The sequence below is a fragment of the Coenobita brevimanus genome, chromosome 54 (assembly GCF_032717465.1).
Source record: "Coenobita brevimanus isolate Jiangsu-jjx chromosome 54, ASM3271746v2, whole genome shotgun sequence".
In the NCBI taxonomy this organism is placed as follows: Eukaryota; Metazoa; Arthropoda; class Malacostraca; order Decapoda; family Coenobitidae; genus Coenobita; species Coenobita brevimanus.
Window position 1 is genome coordinate 35836545 of NC_137007.1, and position 18642 is coordinate 35855186.

Sequence of the window (18642 nt, forward strand, 5' to 3'; positions counted from 1 at the left end):
AAGCTGTTAATCTTGAGGTACAGTATTTTTAACCACTTCAACCCATGCATATATTTTTGTTTAATTATTGTTATCTCCAAGCGGGATTTACTATTTTCCTTTTTTTCACTGTTGAGGTTAAAAACAGGATTCACTATCTTTACTATGAGAGGGTCTCCTACGTTGAATCAAATAACCTGACGTTAACTACGACATAATCATAACAGAAATCCTCTGAGTAAAGGGTTAATGGAAAAGCACTATACGACAAAATTATTAAACAACAGACAGTGCCTCACAAACTGCGAGTATAACCCTATATACAACAACTACATACAACAAGTAGAATGACATTTAACAAAATACGGTGCCAACATGTGGTCCTTCAAATGTTACAAATATTGAGGAATGATGAAAAAGGTCTGAAAATCTACATCATCAAGTTCATTAAAAAAAAAATAAATAAAAAAAAATAAAAAAAAAGCATCACATCCTTCAGGCTAGATGGGTATGAACACGACTGAATTTCTTTAAACTCAGATACAGAAAACTGGAATCTAAAACTCTGTAACATCTTGATTTGCGTTTTTGTGTAATTTCGAGAATCAAAGAAACAAAATTAATATTTGCATTTAGTGTACATCGTAGGGTTGCACACATATCACAATGATGCCTCTATGTTTTAAAATGAAACGTGGAGCAAATGACACGATTTTTTTTTTTTTTTTTTTTTTTTTTTTTTTTACTGTCTAAGATAAAGGCATGATTTCCATTGCATCCCAAACAACCCCTCAGGTCTCACCAGCCAGGGCCAGTTCCAGCGAGTCATCAATCAGCTGAGCCCTGTTGATGACGTGGATGACAGAATGGTTCGTCAGCAGCTGTTGCGTCAGAAGCCTCCAGTTATTGTCATCATAGTTAACCCTGTAGAAACCTGTTGCCTGCACGTTGAAGATAACCCACTCATCTGCACTGGGCAGCTGATTGACCTGAATCTGACTCTCTGTGTCTGACATCCACACTTGCACACGCGTGTCTGTGAAGTCTGGTGTTGTCTGGTTGGTGAAGGTGACAGGGATCCACCATTTGTTGGCATGGCGGTCCCGCTTCCTGTTACCCTTCACCACAATGAACCTCTCCTGGTGAGGTACAAATCATGACAGTGTTACATAATGGCAGTACAGCCATGGAGTCAACAGAGTGAACACATTTTGAGGGGGCACATGAAGTAGTGAAGGTTCAGTTCGCTATGCTTACTTCTCCTAACTTAAAACTACCATTAAAAACCAGTCGTTTTAAATCTGCCAAGTGTAAACAGACTGCAACAAATGAGAGAGAATGGAATTCATGTGGTTTTACCGAATATCAGGAAAACAAAAATATCCAACTTCCAATAATACCCCAATGTGGCTGACCTGTAAGAGGGTAGCAGAGGTGCCGGTGGAGTCCCTGACCACCCTGATGACAGGGTATCCTGGCTGCAGCGTCCAGGTGTTCATAATGGTGGACATGTTTAAGTGGGTGTCCAGTATGCCGTCCTCATGGCCAGCCTGTGTCAACTGCTCCCACAGGTCATCCTGATCCGCATTACCATACTCACTGAGGGACAGATGAAGTTACCAGTCCACTTATTATGGGATGCAAAATAAATTTACTATTATGGTAACAGCAAATTCCATGTTACTCCCATCAATGTGTAGGGGCTCAAGGCTAGGCTACCACAGAAACAGTAAACTTAACTCCTCTACTGAGGGGAAAATACTCTGGAGGAGAGGAAGGAGGAGAAGAGGCAGGGGTGTAGGAATGTACATGCAAGTTATGGAGTTTCGGGTCACTCTTTGAAATTACATGGTCTCAGTTTTTTTGGGAGAGATCGCTTGCCTCTCTCTCTCTCTCTCTCTCTCTCTCTCTCTTACTGTGTCTTAAGGTAGCTCCTGACGCCCTTGGTGAATGTGTCGGGGGTGAGGAAGTGGTTCATCATCCGGATCAGAGCAGAAGCTGGCAAGAGAAAGGCACATCATCATCATCAGTAGCATTATCATCATCATCATCATCAGTAGCATTATCTTCACTATCATTCTTCATTATCAGCATTACAATCATCGTCATCATCATCTCTTGTCACTCGTCATCACCATTATCATCATTACTTGTCACCATTTATCATCATCATCATCAGTATCTCCACAATCATTATTTATCATCGTCGTTAACATCATTATCTCTTATCACTTTTCATTACCATCATTCACCATTGTCATCATTATCATTCTTCATTATCATCACCATTCTTCACTGTCACCATCAGTATCATCACCACCATAACCAAACGTCATTAACATCATACATCACCATCATCATCATTTTCCTCTATAATTTGTCGCCATCTTCATCATGCACCCTCCTCATCCTCCTCATATCAACTGTCTTCGTTTGAACTTGAAGAAAAATGAAGAAAATGGAGAGGTAAGATTTTACGAATAGGAAATAGTAAAAGTAGACCTACAGAGGGCCCTATAAACTTAGGTACAAAAAATAAAACAAATCTCTCTTTCTCTCTCTCTCTCTCTCTCACCTTTGTGGTAAGTAATGCTATCAAACATCCGCCTCTGCGTCTGCGGGTTCTTGACATTTAAGTGGACAGGGTGGCACTTCGGCTTGCTGTCCACTGCCATAACCATGTGCATCATGTGGAATGGACGATTCTTTACTAACGCCTCATCCGGCAGCACCTGTGGGACGGAGAGGGGCAGCAAATTTCTGAATCGTAACTGAGCTGGATAGACAGATTGATAGACTTGATTTGAACACTTTTTCCTTCCACGAATGTCAAGGTTAGGGTAAGTTAATTTGTTAGGGATAGGTTCGGTGAGGTTAGGTTGTCAGTAAACTTTGTACAGCAAAAGTGATCATCCTAGGTAGAGAAGAGTAACATGTATTTCTGAAATGGTCTGGCCCTATAGTATGGGAACAGTGTGTGGACTGTGGATGCAGGTAGGTGGATTTCAGTGAGGGGAAAAGAAGGGTTCCTTCGGACTGTAATCAACTGTACTTCTTTTATGCAGAACAAAGGAACCAAAGAATCAGTAACAGTTGTACTCCCAGGTTCATCTGAGATGCGAACCCGGTGGAATGCAGGCTGAAACTGTCCTACACCTGAATTCCACCATCCTCTTTTCTGGGGATGGGGATTGAGTTGAGGCAGTGGAGCCGCCTGATTATACCGGTGCCAATACATGAAGGCATCTCTCTCCAGCAACAACCACACACACAAAAAAAAAATGGCTATCATTTTAATTGCAATGGATCCAATAAAGACACTTACAATTACATTTTACACACACACACACACACACACACACACACACACACACACACACACACACACACACACACACACACACACACACACATAACAGACAACGAAAATTTTTGACGTACATGTGCGCTGGCTAGGTGATGCAAATACGTGGCGAACCCTTTGCTGAGCCAGATGTCAGACCACCAGCGGGGCGTGACGAGGCCGCCGAACCACTGGCCTGCGAGCTGGTGGGCCGTCAGCACGGTCAGGTAGTTGTGGTGGTCAGTGGAGTTCGCAGTGGCACTGTACAACTTCTTATCGCTGCCAGAGAAGACGTAATAAATTTGCAGTTTCGGACAGTCTAGTTACTTCGATTTTTTTTTTTTTTTTGCGAATTAAGTAACATAGTCTACCTAGGCTAACTCAACCTGATAAATCTACCCTACCCTACCGTACCCTAACCTTATCATGGGATATGACTACAAAACTAATATTTCCTGAATATTTTCTCATCGCTCCCCTGAAAAAATTTAACTTTTCATTGCCTTTGCTGAACACAGAGTTTTAAAAAGATGGCATTCAGTACAGTATAACGACTCTCGACTACTGGCTTCTGGCAATGTCCATGCCCATAGGTCCAAACTGTTGAGTTTTCTTCCCCTGACCACCTAACCTTTTAATATGCTCTCAAAGAGGACGAACTCGTTCTCCTAGACAATAAATGTTAAGACTGTCGACATGCGGACGGTACTCTTTACTTGGTTGCCAATTATTTGAAATACTATTAATGAAAACAATAATTTCATTTACACTTAACTCTAAGGTGTCATTGCTATAAACATAAGTGAACTATGCCACTGGTCATGTAGATTTTTTTTTTTTTTTTTTTTTTTTTTTTCGTAGTGTACCAGGGTGGTAAGTTACGGACATGCCCTAAGTGTGAAGCTGATGCAGTGGACTAGTGGGTGATCTGTTGTCCCTGGTTGTAAAGTTGTTAGTGGAACCAGGCAGTAACGTGATGAGTAAAGTCACCTGTAGAATTGCACCAAACCCCAGCCTCCATAGGCGCCTGGGCTATCAGCAGGGACAGCCACCAGATCCAGCTTGGGCAAGGGGAAGGGCATGGCTGTGTATGTCTCGAGGTAGTCCAGCAGCTCCACGATCACTTGCTGCAGGTACGACGTCTCGTTCAGCGTCTCAGAACGAGCCCACACTGGAATAGAAGGGGTCATCTAATTTAGCACCTACATGATCGGGACAAATCTAGTACAGTATTTTATTCCAGTTAGCGCCAAACTATTTTATTCAGCTGTGAGAGTCATAGGGACAAACACTAAAAAATTATCGTCAAACTATTCAGTTCATCTAAGAGTGAGTCATAGAAGCCTGTGTTGCTACTGATACCTTCTCATGGTCGGGATAGTTCAAGTATACTGTAGTATTCTGTTCCAGTTAACTTTAGACTATTTTATTCAGCCGAGAATGAACATAAGAGGCTGCGTGTATTAAAACTGGTACCATTAACCACTCATGGTCCGGACACTTCTAGCATTCTATTCCAGCTGACGCCAAACTATAATATTCAGCTGTAAGTGAGAGGAAATATGGATGGCAGGACAAAATGCTGGCTGGGAATTATCTGTGGATCTTAGTTCGTGATCGTGCAGTACCTCACACCTGGCTGACCCCAACCCCCTACCTCTGATTGGCAGGCCTGTCTTGCTGACGACCTCGACGTAGCTGAAGGGCGTCACCACCAACAGGAGGTGATGCGGGGACATCATGGGCGTCTTTTGGAAAGTGTCCACCACCCACCCTGGCTCACCCTCGCTGAGAAAATAGGTGAAGTCGTAAGCCACATTTCATTGAGGGGAAAAAACGGCTTAGTATCACTCCTAGCTTAACGATTTATTTTGCATATTAAACACTGAAATTATCTTGTATATCTTTCAAAATCGGCACACTTAGCATCAGGAACATATAATAGGGTATAAATGTGTTCAACAAGGACACGATGTTACAAATTTCCCAACACACTTGGAATACTGCCCATATTTTCTTCTCACTCTCCATTCACACCCCCTGACCGAAGAGAAAGCGGAAGCAGGATTTCACATCAAACAGTGACGCGTTGTTGGTAATATAAAGCCTTTCTAAACTGAACGAGGAACAGTGTTGTCGCTAACTATTACTTGTGCGGTCTAATAAGGCTTCGATCCACCGCCTTAACACTGGCAACGGGCCTTTGTTCAGTGTAAAATTATGGTTTGGAACTGTACATATAAACGGAATATATATATATATATATATATATATATATATATATATATATATATATATATATATATATATATATATATATATATATATATATATATATCAAACGGTAGTATGCCAGGTGTGGAAAAAACTGTCTGATTTTCACATTCGTACTCAGCAGCCTTACTATATTAACACAAACTTGTTCAAAACGTTCACAAACAATAAGATATGAGGTCAATGTTTTTACTCGTTTCACTCTAACTTGGCCAAAAACTGATCTTCCTTCATTTTCTATGTTAAGGTGTAACAAGAGATTAATACAGGAACGTAACTCTAGTCACAAAGAAGCGCTATGGAAAGGATACAGAGCCACAGTATTGTGTTATTCTGTCAATGAGCTACAGGAGATAAGCTTCAAAAGGACGAATATCTCTGCCCAGTTAAGGTGAATGAAGTATATCACACTTTAAGTATATGGATTTAAGCTTACACTGGCACGGTCTCAGCGATGGGCATGTTGGATATGGCGGTCATGTTGGTCTCTCGGGTAACCTGAAGGGTGAAGGTGGCCTTGAGTTGGGGCTCGTCCAGGCAGGGGAAGGCCTGTCTGGTGAAGGACGGGTGGTGTATGGAAGCCAGCATTATTCTGTGGGAGAAAGATTTTAGTTCATTCATTGTACTCTGTTAGCTTTAACTTGGTGTTACAAGGGATAAAGGTTTGAACTCCGTATTGTGTGATGCTAGCATTACTCTGTGGGAGAAATATTTGAACTCTTTATGGTTTAGAGAAGCTATCGTTATTCTGTTAGAAACGAACAATCTGAACTCCTTATGGTGTAGAGACGCTGGCATTATTATCTGGAAGAATTATCTGAACTCCTTGTGTTTTAGACAAGCAATATTCTCTGGGAAAAAGATTTGAATTACTTCTCTATATTCTATCGAAATTAACTGGCCGAATGCCTAGCTGTAACAAGATAATAAGCCTTACACTATGGAAGAAGTATTTAACCCCATGATGCTTATCCAGTTTTACCTATGCCTTCAGATGCCAAATCCTTAGCTGTAACATGAGGTTAACAACAGAATAAAATATCAGTTATGTAAAGTGTTCTGAGGAAGATTTAAAGTCTTACTACTGTATTATTCTGCCAATGAGCAACTGAAGTACGGTAAGCTTCAAAATGAAAATCTCCAAGTTAAGGTGGATTATCTATTAGCCTCCCTTACTTCTCAAATAACACACACACACACACACACACACACACACACACACACACAAGACCAAGCAAGAGGGATAAATAACTCCTTTGCACGAGACATGGCCTGCAAGCCTTCCTCACCTCTCCACCCCAGTATCGTTGTATCTGAAGGTGAAGAAGCCCTCGCCCCAGTTCTTGAGGGAGGCCACGAAGGGTATGGAGTATCGCACAGCCCGACCCACACCCAGCTCGCCAGACAGATGGGCCGTGAAGAAGTTGCGTACATTGTCGGTGGAGAAGTGGGTGATGGACGGGACGGGGATGGGAGAGTTGCCTAGTCCGCCCTCCAACTGGTAGAGGGAAAATGAGTCGGTGTGTGAGAGGGAAAGCGAGAGGGTGGGAGTGAGTTTTAAGATACGTGAGTGAGAGGGAGAGGAAGACGGAGAGGGAGAGAGAATGGAAGTGAGAATAAGATATGTGAAGGAGGGGGATAGGGAGTGTGAAAGTGAGAGGGACTTTAAGATATGTGGGTGACAGTGACGAGTGACCATGGGAGCGAGCTTAAGATGTGACAGTGAGAATGAGAGGAAGAGTGAGAGAGTGCGAGTGAATGCAAGATATGCGAGTGAGAGGGACACGGCGAGGGAGGGTGAGAGTGGGAAAGAGATTAAGACATGTGAGTTAGAGGAAGAGGGAAAAGAAGTGGGAGTGAGAATTGATAATCGTATATAAATCATGTATATACAGTACTTTACAACTTTCACATATTCCTCACCGTAATGCCTTTCAGTATGACAGCCATCCTAGAGGCGTGGACGGTGATATTGCTAGTGGGCTGAATCACCTCCAGATCAATATCCACCGTGCCACTGACGCTCTGGTCCCCGTGTATGAGGGGTTTGATCCTGAGGGTGTAGTGGAGGGGCTGTAGGGTGGCTGGGAGGCGGTAGCTCTGTGTGGACCCCGTCATCATCACCACATGGGGGGTTGACGGGGGGACGGGGGGCGGTGATGAGGGAGGGGATGTCTCAGTGGTGATGCTGGTGGTCTGGTCAGTATTATACACTACCGGTTCAGGGTCCACCGAGAGTCCAAGCTGAGGAAAGAGGAAATATAAAGTGACTGATCTGGAAGAGCAGGAAATTTCGGAGCTGTGAAATAACTGAGTTGAGGCAGTCTTAAATTAATAAATAAATTAATAACGAATGGCGTAAACCTTGCATAAATTATTTGACCCATCGCCAGTCTCGCATAATCGACGGCACTACTGACGTTCTGTGTGTGTGTGTGTGTGTGTGTGTGTGTGTGTGTGTGTGTGTGTGTGTGTGTGTGTGTGTGTGTGTGTGTGTGTGTGTGTGTGTGTGTGTAATGGTAGGGTATGAGGTAACAAATTTGCATCAGACTGGTGGGCTCCCATGAAACCCCTAAAAAAAATATAACACAGGTATTTACTGATTTCCAAAGCTAGTGAGAGGAAGATCCCTTGGTTAAGTTCTTACCCAAATAATACATATGCAGTCGTATCCTAAGTGGCGTTGGAAATTTCGCAAAATATTCTCCTTAGCGATTTGTTTTGCATATAACACCTCAGTATCCTCGTGTATGTTACTGGTGCAAACTGTGTCGATATTAACACGTGTAAATATCATAAAAGAAAATATTAAGGTGTAATATGCAAAAATAAACAGCTGAGGAAGAGGTGTTACTATGTCTGATATGCTACGCAGAATATGATCCATGGCTGTTAATAGGCTGTGTCGATCAACATATTAAAAGGACATAAGTGTTAACCCTTTTAGTACGATGATGTATTTTCAGTTTATTTTAGTTACCTCCAGATAAATTTCTCTCTTTCTCTCTCTCTCTTTCTCTCTCTCTCTCTAATGAACTGGATAATGAGGGCCGTATCTAACTCCCACATCAGTGCATTTAAATCTCTCGAAAGCCGAATAAAATAGTCTATGAGTGGCAAGAATAAAGTGAAAAAATACGTCATCGGATTGAAGGATTAACTGGAGCAACATCACTGAGGACAAACCAGGTTATCTGAGAGGTCGTTCCTGAGTAGGGATGCTCTAACAGTGGTGGAAAAGGAGACTGCCAGAAGGAGAAAGAAGAGGAGAGAGCATCCCCCTTCCCTCCATAGCCCCCTCAATGCCTCACACGCCTGCATGGTCCTCTTCTCTCTTCTGTAATTCCTCTTCTCTTTCCTCTTCCGTTCCTCTCCACTCCTTCCTGTCTCCTTCAGTGCCTCCTCTCCTCTCTTTTAGTTCCTCTCCGCACTCCTTCCTGTTCCTCAGTGCTTCCTTTTCTTTTACTCTTCTTTCTTCAGTAATTCCTCCACTCCTCACCTCTCCCTTCAGTAAATCCTCTCCTATCTCTTCAGCAAACCCTCTCTAGTCCTATCCTCTCTCTCCAGTCCACTCCAAAAACGTCCCTTTCCAAGCGTCCAGTCTTCCCTCCAACACACGGTTCGACTGAATTTTCTGTTCCTCAGGCCATGCCAGAGTATAACGACCCTGCTTCCTAAATATTGTTTCTTTAGGTTCTCCAGACAAAGTTTACGTCTGTTCGAAATAACTCGATGTAGTTTCGCACCAGGACTCGAAAAATGGCTCTGTCTTGGTGCAGGGTCAGGGATCTGCACATCAGCTCAGCCCTGACACGGTACTGGTGAACAGTTTGAGCCTCGCGATGTGACCACCACGGCCACCTGAGCGTCACTGACCCTTCCAGCCACCGGTGTCTGTGTGATGTGCACGGGTTGCTAAGGGGGCACGGTGGACGACCCCAGAACCTGTTTTGTGTTACTGTTATTTGGTTGCTTAAAGGCTACATTTTTTTCCCCCCTTTTCACAACACTGTTCTTTCTTTACTGCATATTTTGCGGCTTAGCGTACGTCTTTAAAATACTGTACTTACGATGAAATACCTCACCACTTTCATTTTTAGTGTGTTTTTTTCTTACATCATGCACTCGGGACCACTATGCTCCCTTGGGACAATAGAAGACTGGATAACACAAGAGGAACATCTCCGTATTCTCTTTGTTGTTAATAGTCTCCACTGCGTCACTCTCACATGCGCCGGGTCTTACGGTGCATGCGCACGTTGCTGTCCTTGCCCGTCAAGGCGATAGTACCAGGCAGTCATTTGTCGTGCGAGTATGTGCAGGTATCACGGGGGGATGGTCAGGGTCAATGGCCGTGTGTAACCTCTGCATACCCTTCCCCATCTCTTCAAACCCCACCCCCTCCCTCACCCATCCCCATACCCTTCACTACAGCACATTTCCCCCCTTCCCCTTCCTCACCATTCCTTAGTGCTCATTTGTAGCACGATCGCTCATTCTTTAGCTTTTTACTCTCTCTCTCTGCGCTACCTTCCACCCCGCCACACTTCATTTCGCATGCAAACTTTTCATCACTTGCTTGGGGTTTTCTCTGCCTCATTCCTACTTTTTCTCCCAAATTTGTTTCACCCTATGCGGAATCCCTCCTTTTTTCGTTCTTGATTTTTTTTCCATCTTCCCTACCAACTAATTCACTTCATCTCGGACGTCCCCCCTCCATCACTGTTTCTTTTGCGGATTTTTGCCCTGCCTCCTCCCGCCTTCCCCTCCAGCCAAAGTGTTCATCCTTGCACCATCCGTCATTCTTTCGTTTTTAGATACTTTGTTTCTTTTTTTATCTCCCTCTTCTCTGATCTCCCCTCCCCCTCCACTTTATCTCAAACATTCAGACTCTTCTATCATTCTTTTTTATTCTTTGCACTGCCTCCTCCCTACTTCCTCCATCCACCAAACTGTTCATCTGTCATCCAATCCCTGCATCATTCTTTCTTAGGCTACCTTTTTTGCCTCATCTCTGTAACCCATAATCATCTTCCCCCTCTACTCCTACTCCTCTCCACCTCCAGTCATGCTCTCACTTTTCTACTATGCTTTTTCTTTCTGCGTAGTCCTAATTTTGTCTTGCAGCTTTTCTATTTTCCCCATGTATTATTTTTCTTGCATCCATGCCTAATTATCCTCAGAATATTTTTTCCATTTTCATTTCGTCTTCCCCCGGTTACATACACTGGACAATTCAGCGCTTTATTTGGCATTAAACACCACCAATCCATTTATTCAGCAGGTTGATATTTCCTACCCTAATGTCTCTTTACAACGCATCATATATTATTTTTTACTGTGTTCATTAACTATTACTCTTCCACTTATTATTTAATTACAACTTCCTACTTTTCTTATTTGTTTGTCTTAACTACTCTATTCTTTTTACCTATTATTTTTGTTCATTATTTACTACAGTTACCTATTCATTTCTGTATTACTACTTGTGGTGGAGAAAGACGCCTTGACGTGGTGGCAGATGTGACTGGGAGGTTCCGCTGCCCTGGTATGCAAACGCTTCTTAATTCCCTCCCTATCCCTCAAAAGTAGGATGGTGAACTGCAGGAGTGGAGCAACCTCAGCCTGCAGTCCACTGGGGTCAGATAAGCCTGGGTATGCAGCAACTACTACCATTACTACTATTCTTTTCATACCACTACTTACTGCCATTAACTATATATCCCTACATATCATTATTTCTTTACCACTACTTCTTAATCACTCATTTCTATACTGCTAACTAACATTTTCTACATTACTATATTACAAATTATAAATTATAACTGTTTATTTATTCATTACTGCCTAGCCTACTCTTCTTTGCTCTCTCTTTTTTTGCTACTTACGTTGCTTAATTATCTCTCTTACTACTTAGGCTTCCTTGATATCTCTTTTTTGCTGCTCACTCTGCGTTGCTGTCTCTCTCTCTCTCACTAGTTACTCTTCTTTACTATCTTTTTTTGCCACGTACTCGGCTTCACTATCTCTCACTACTTAATTTTCTCTGCTATCTCTTTTTTGCAACTTACTCCGGTTTACCATCTCTCTCACGAATCACTCTTTTCCATCTCTCTCTCTCACTACTCACTCTCTCTCTTAATACTCACTCTTCTTTACTATCTCTCTTACTACTTAGGCTACTCTTCTTTACTATCTCTCTCTAATTACTTACTCTTCTTTACTATCTCTCTCTAATTACTTACTCTTCTTTATTCTCTCTTGCCACTTACACGTCTCACCATCTCTCACTCAGTACTTAATCTCTTTTACTATCTCTCTCTTACTACTCACTCCTCATTACCATCTCTCTGTCTCCCTCAATATTTCTCTTCTCTAAAATCTCTCTCTCTCTCTCTCACTACTTACTCTTCTCTTTCCACCTTCACTCTTCTCTCACGGTGAAAAAAAAAGAAAAAAAAAAAAGGAAAGAAAATCATACCCCCAAACCTTTCTCGTCCCATCCACGCCAACCGGTTTGCTGCAGTCGGCCATGTAATTAACCTGACGCCAAGGTGAACGCAAAGCCACAATTTCAGAATACCAAATTTTTATCCTTGCACTCAGCGGACACGTCTCTCTCTCCCTCCCTCTCTCTCTCTCTCTCTCTCTTATATAATATCCTCACAAATTTATTCACATTTATCTCTTCATTTCAATAATGTATTTTCAATTTTATTCTTGCTACCTACAGACGCGGCCTTATTCAGCCTAGGAAAGCCTCCTGCAGCAGAGAGAGAGAGAGAGAAATGGAGAAATGAATCCCCGAGCTAGGCAACTAAGGCCATATAGCCCCGCTGGGTTACAGGAGGGCGCTACTCCTCCCGGCAACGGTAGCCCGGGCGAGGCTCGAACTTGCGACCTCCCGATCACAAGCTCAGCGCATAGAGAGAGAGAGAGAGAGAGAGAGAGAGAGAGAGAGGCGTCATGACTAGCTATAGCCGGTTTGTCTTTATCTGACGGAACTTGGCTACTCCCACAATTCGAATATCAAGTCGTAAGGCCGTGAAATTTTATAAGTCTTGGTTATGAAGTAGGAATGAGTCTCCTTGGTTACTATTCAAAATTACCATCCACTATGAGTACACTTAGTCATCATCTGGGCTGAAAAGGGATTACAGACCTTTGTCAAATTAAAATAAACGCACTAAAGCGAGTGTGTTTGGCTGACTGCAGCGATGTTATAGAAATTTCTCCCAATCTGGCTCTGAATTTTCTCCCATTCTGAAAAGTGATGTACACTTTGGTGGAGATGGGGGACCGCTACCCCTACCAGGAACCCCAGGTTTGCATTCAGAGTTTTCCTTCTCTTAAGTGGATTGCCGACCAAGGTTAACGAGCCCTCCTACCCTGCTAGACTATCGATGACACGGACGCTCATTCACTCTTTGCCAGGCCATGCTTTTTGTTCTGCCGGGTGTCTAGCCACCGTCCTCACTGGGCAAAACTAGTGAGGTTTAGTCGCCGACGGGCCGACCATGACACAGGCAGTACTATATTACCTGGTACCAGTGGTGGATCAATAGCCCTGACCTGACACCGGAGCTAACAATACAGCCAAACTTAATTACACTCTTAAAAAGTTACTGAATATTGATCCCCTGAAACAGGTGACCCCCCCCCCCCCGGACCTTTTATAGATTAGTTCTTGCTGCTACCACGAACGATTTTATTCAGCAAAAGAAGGGTAAATGGTACTGGAGGGATTAAGGGAATCTGATAAATATATATATATATATATATATATATATATATATGTGTGTGTGTGTGTGTGTGTGTGTGTGTGTGTGTGTGTGTGTGTGTGTGTGTGTTAGACCTTTCCCTAAGTTCTTATGAAAAAGTTTGACAATTTCTCACTATATATTCGGACATTATCATTCTCATTATCTTTTATCTTCATTCTCTTCACTTTAAATCAATACTGAGGGTATATAATGCCTTCCCTCCAGTGTCCTGTCATTAAGTTGGCGCGTCATGCACCCGCCTCACTGCGCCTGCCATGCCTCACAACAAACTTTATGCAAGCCCACCATCACCGGCAGACTTATGCAACATGCAGAAACTGTTCATCCATGACATAACAGGTTAGGGCGGACTTCGACCCTCTTCAAGTCGGGCCAAAGCTGATGTTTCTTCTGTATAAATTTTTCCTCATGTCGGTATGATATTATTTTGCCATTTGAGCAATAACGGCGCTGTGAGATCAAGACATCATCCACACTCCTTCCCATCCACCCTCACCACTCATCTTTCATCACTATGCCCACTTCCAATTTATTTAACCTCTTCGCTACCATGATGTCTCTCTACATTTAATTCCTGCAAGATTTTTTCGCATCTAGAGAGGCTTTTCGGACTGAAGGATTACGATGTAGCCTTCAGTGTCCCCTCTCGTAAGAACAGCCTTTCCTAAGCTGAATAAAATTGTCGAAAATGACGAGAATAAGCCCTCACTATCAACCTAGTCTTTCTTAACCCCCAGGTTCCTCTTTTTCACTCTCAGCTGAATAAAATCCCTTGGCGTTAGCTGGATATGAATACTAGAGCTGTCCACAGAGGCTTAATGACGACGGTATTAAAGCTTGCGCTGCTATGATTTCTCAGTTGAATAAAATCGTCCTACGTCAGCTGGAATTAACTACTACGGTTGTCTCGAATAAGAGAAGATAAAATACTCAGTATCCGTCTCTCCCTGCATCTTCATCATACACTGCTCGTATCAGGTTCACATTCATTATTATTCCGAAAACATGCGGTTCGGGGAACTCCTGAGTACAGTAGGTTGTACAGTTCCAGCCAACATTTTCCTAAGTACCCCTCAGTATTTTTCTAAGTTTTAACCAATATTTTCGTCTGTTCTCATCAATATTTTCGTTATTTCTCATCATTATTGTTCAGAATGCTCATCAATAGTTAGTTTTCCATCGATATTTTCCCAGTTTCTCATCAATACGTTCGTCACTTCTCACCCACATTTCATAAATTCTCATTAACTTTGCTTTTTCCATATAGAGAAATCGGGGTTATGGTATGTTTTCCTAGCACCAAATCTGCACTGGAATAGCACCTTTCGATGCACGTCTACCTTTATTTTATGTTTTACTGACTTCATCCTTATATGAGCTTGTATGCTAGTTACTTTTGCAGACAGCTTTTCTTTTCCTTTTTTCACAGACATAATTTGCAACACTAACAAGAAGACACTGAGGTACAAAAGGCAATACAAATCACCGAGACGTGGCGTTGTGAAATCGATGTCACCGAGAACAGGACCCTTTATGGCGAAGGAGTGGTTCGTGTTTGTTACCCTAGAACTAAGACAGGTTGGGTGTGTCCGTTTGGAATTCTGGGATGTGTCTGGGCTAACGGTAACTTATCCTCCTGCCTCACACACCACCACCACTCTTCTCACTCGCCCACTTACCTCACTCATACACCTAACTCACCCATCACCCACATCATTCATCACCCACGTCACGCACCACCACCCTTCTCACACTACATACCTACTCACCAACCTACCTACCTCACTCACACACCTAACACATCCATCACCCACCTCATCCAATATCCCCCACCTGATGCACCACACACCTCATCCACCAGCACCCTTCTCACACCACCTACCTCACCCACCTACCTATCATACTCACCACACATCTCACACACCACTACCCTTACCACATGTGCATATATGTGTATATGTGCAAGAGGATGTATGTGTGTGTATGTGTATGTGTATGTACTTGCATGTTTCAGTGTAACATTGTATGTGCTATGTATCTATGTAAGTGTGTGTGTGTGTGTGTGTGTGTGTGTGTGTGTGTGTGTGTGTGTGTGTGTGTGTGTGTGTGTGTGTGTGTGTGTGTGTGTGTGTGTGTGTGTGTGTGTGTGTGTGTGTGTGTGTGTGTGTGTGTGTGTGTGTGTGTAAAGGTTGTGTGTGTGGTGATTATAAGAGTGGTTTATGTGTGAGACAATGTGATGGTGGTGGTGGGGGTGGAGGTGGTGGGGGTGCGTGTGTGGCAATGTATGGTGGTGGTGGTGTGTGTGTGTGTGTGTGTGTGTGTGTGTGTGTGTGTGTGTGTGTGTGTGTGTGTGTGTGTGTGTGATAATGTATGGTGGTGGTGTGTTCGGTGGTGGTGTGTAAAGGTGAGGATAAGCGTCTGAAGGAGATGTGTATGGGAAAGAGTAGTGTGTCAGGGTGGGGTGTGCTGGTTAAGGTGGTACGTGTGGTAGTGTATGTGGGTACATTTCACCAGCTTTGTAATAAAACCCGTTGTGTCAAACTGCCTTGGGGTCGGGGTCACCTTCAGTACCCTGGCTCATACTGCTAAAGGTACCATTCCCTTCAGAGACTTCTTCATCGCCTATACTATCAGAATCTCCTTTAATGGGTCAAGAGCTGCCACTATCAAGCTTCTTTCTGCTATGGAATCACTAAGACCAAAGGGTTTCATACATGCGAACACCAGGCGATTTTGCTGAGCTATTACCTAGAAGTCGAAGTGTTAATATCAGGACCAGATGATAGGCTGTCTTGGGGATGTGGTCGTTAAAGTAAGATATATAGGGACTTCTTACCTTAAACCCTTCAGTCCTAAGACGTCTTGTTTGTCCTAGCTAACGTTAAGCTATTTTATTCAGACAGACTTCAACCGCAAGGAAAGAATCAGTGGAGGCTGTGTGCAGTCTTTCTTCTGTAGTTTGAGAACTTTAAATCTGAACTATACTTTCCTGGAATCGGTAAGCATCTATTAAGACGTCATCCTCATCAGGAGGGTAAGTATGGGAGTAATTAGCATTTCATTTCTATACGATTTGTACAGATACACCAACTGTACGTGTAATCTTTCTTGTATTACGGATACTCTAGTTTTCTACTTCTTTTCCTGGTATGGTGTTGCCAGGCGAGCGTTATGACAGTGATTATGGCACGGTATGTACGTATAACTGCCCCAAGTTCACCTACAGAGGCGTCAGTTAATACAAGACAAAGCCCTTCATGCCGCTATCATCACTTTATATATATATATATATATATATATATATATATATATATATATATATATATATATATATATATATATATAAAATGAAAAATATGCGGGGTTAGATGTTTTCATTTCTCAGTTTACACATCTCCACTAAGCTGCACAGTGTCATCTGACGGCAGCAAGAAACAGATTGAAATTACACCGCCATTCTGGGGGAACTGCTTTTGATACTGTTTACCAAGACTCTCCTGTCAAAAATAAAACAGGGCATCATCGTAGAGTCAGGGAGAAACTGGGTATACTCATCCACTGTGCCTGTTTTCCATTAGGGCATATCCGTCAATTTTCCCCTTGATGCATTATGACAATCATTTATGGGTAGGGAAACACAGAAAGCCCCTCTCTGCTTAGAAACACTGGCTAACAGAGGAAAGTGACAAGCAAAAGAGGTGAAATATATCAGAAGAACTTTTGTCCCTGGCTGTAATGAAAGGGTTAAGGAGAGAGCTGGGTGCGCTGGCTGGGAGGAAGTAGGATGGGAGTGGGTGTGGTGCTGCGGGGATAGCGGCGCCACGCACTCAAGACACTTACGCCGTATTCTGTACAGGTGAGGCTGGCAGCTCTCGGTACTCGTTCTTGCTTTCGTCACTACTGTTTCAACTTGCAGACGTTCGGTTGTAATGCTTAGCGCCTGCTGTATAGACTGTGTTTGCTGAGCGATACAGCCGCATCTCAGACACATGAAATATTTGTGAGTATTTGGATCTATTCATATTTTCATCTTCCAAGAGTGATACGGGGCTGCGATGCACATCTGTCTTGTATAATGAAACTGAATCATTCTAGCATAAACACTATATATATATATATATATATATATATATATATATATATATATATATATATATATATATATATATATATATATATATATACTGTATATATGAAAAATATTTAAGAGAGAGAAAGTAATGTTTTCCGTTTTGTTATCATGTTTGTTTGAAATTATTGTCACAGAACGGTTTAGTCTCGCCATGTACAATGATGCCCAAGTAACAGCAAAAAAAAAAAAAAAAGTTTTCAGCTGTTTTCCCATATTGTATGAAATAACTATATTTAACTGCTTCATATTAAAAGTCGTCGTTCGCATTACCAGGCGCTCATATTCAGCAAGTGGGAAGTTTCTCCTACTGGAAGGGCTAGAAACTATCTCCATAAAACGGTAAGTACAAAAATGTCATTCACTGTGTTTGGAATACCACTGACAATTTTATCCGGCGACGGGGAGACTTCTATAAGCGTTCTCTAATCTGACAAAGGTCTCTGACACCATTCAGCTCAAATGACGTCCAAGTACAGTCAGACTGGAGAGTCGATTTGACAAGTAACCAAAGAGACTCACTTCTAACTCATTGCTAAAGCTCATTGGATTTCATGAAACCAAGCCCTTAATGTTCATATTGTGGAAGTAGCCCAGTCCCGTCGGGTGAAAACAAATCGACTTCAGAAAAGAAGGGTAATGATCTAAGAGTATTCTATAAATATAACGGCATCTGAGACTTCTGCCTACTTCTTCCCTCACCTTTATCATTCTTTTTCTGTATCTGCCCTCCTTTCTTCCTATTTCTCTCACATCTTTCCTGCCACTTTTTATTAAACTTCTTTCCTTTTCAGGTGGCTTTACACAGATTGACAAGACAAATTGTGTATGGCCAACCCATACGTGTTCCCTACGTGTCAATACGTGAGTTGGCGGAGGATTAGTGCCCCTCCCCGTAAAACAACTAACTCAGAGTCAAACGGCCACCCCTTACGGGATTATGGCGTCTGGCTATAGACAGACACAAAAGACGAATAGAACCATTATGTGACGCCACCGCCAGCAAAGCGTTGGCCATCCCATTTTATAAACCCACCCCATTTTTAGTACCCATGACATTTAGTACCCACCCCATTGTTGGTATCCACACCGTTATCAGTACTCACCCCACTCTTCAGTACCCACCCCATTTT

General features: G+C 42.6%; 1 protein-coding gene across 1 annotated transcript; it reads right to left on the minus strand.

Moving 5' to 3' along the window:
* Positions 1-853: 853 nt before the first annotated feature.
* Positions 854-18639, minus strand: LOC145401092 (aminopeptidase N-like). The gene is made up of 12 exons (XM_080273464.1): positions 18580-18639; positions 7520-7840; positions 6886-7094; positions 6033-6188; positions 4980-5110; positions 4313-4493; positions 3421-3601; positions 2555-2711; positions 1896-1977; positions 1395-1578; positions 943-1118; positions 854-860 (listed from the first exon to the last, which is right to left on the minus strand). Exons 1-12 carry the CDS (start codon positions 18637-18639, stop codon positions 854-856), a joined length of 1845 nt encoding a protein of 614 aa, XP_080129590.1.
* Between the last annotated feature and the right edge of the window lie 3 nt (positions 18640-18642).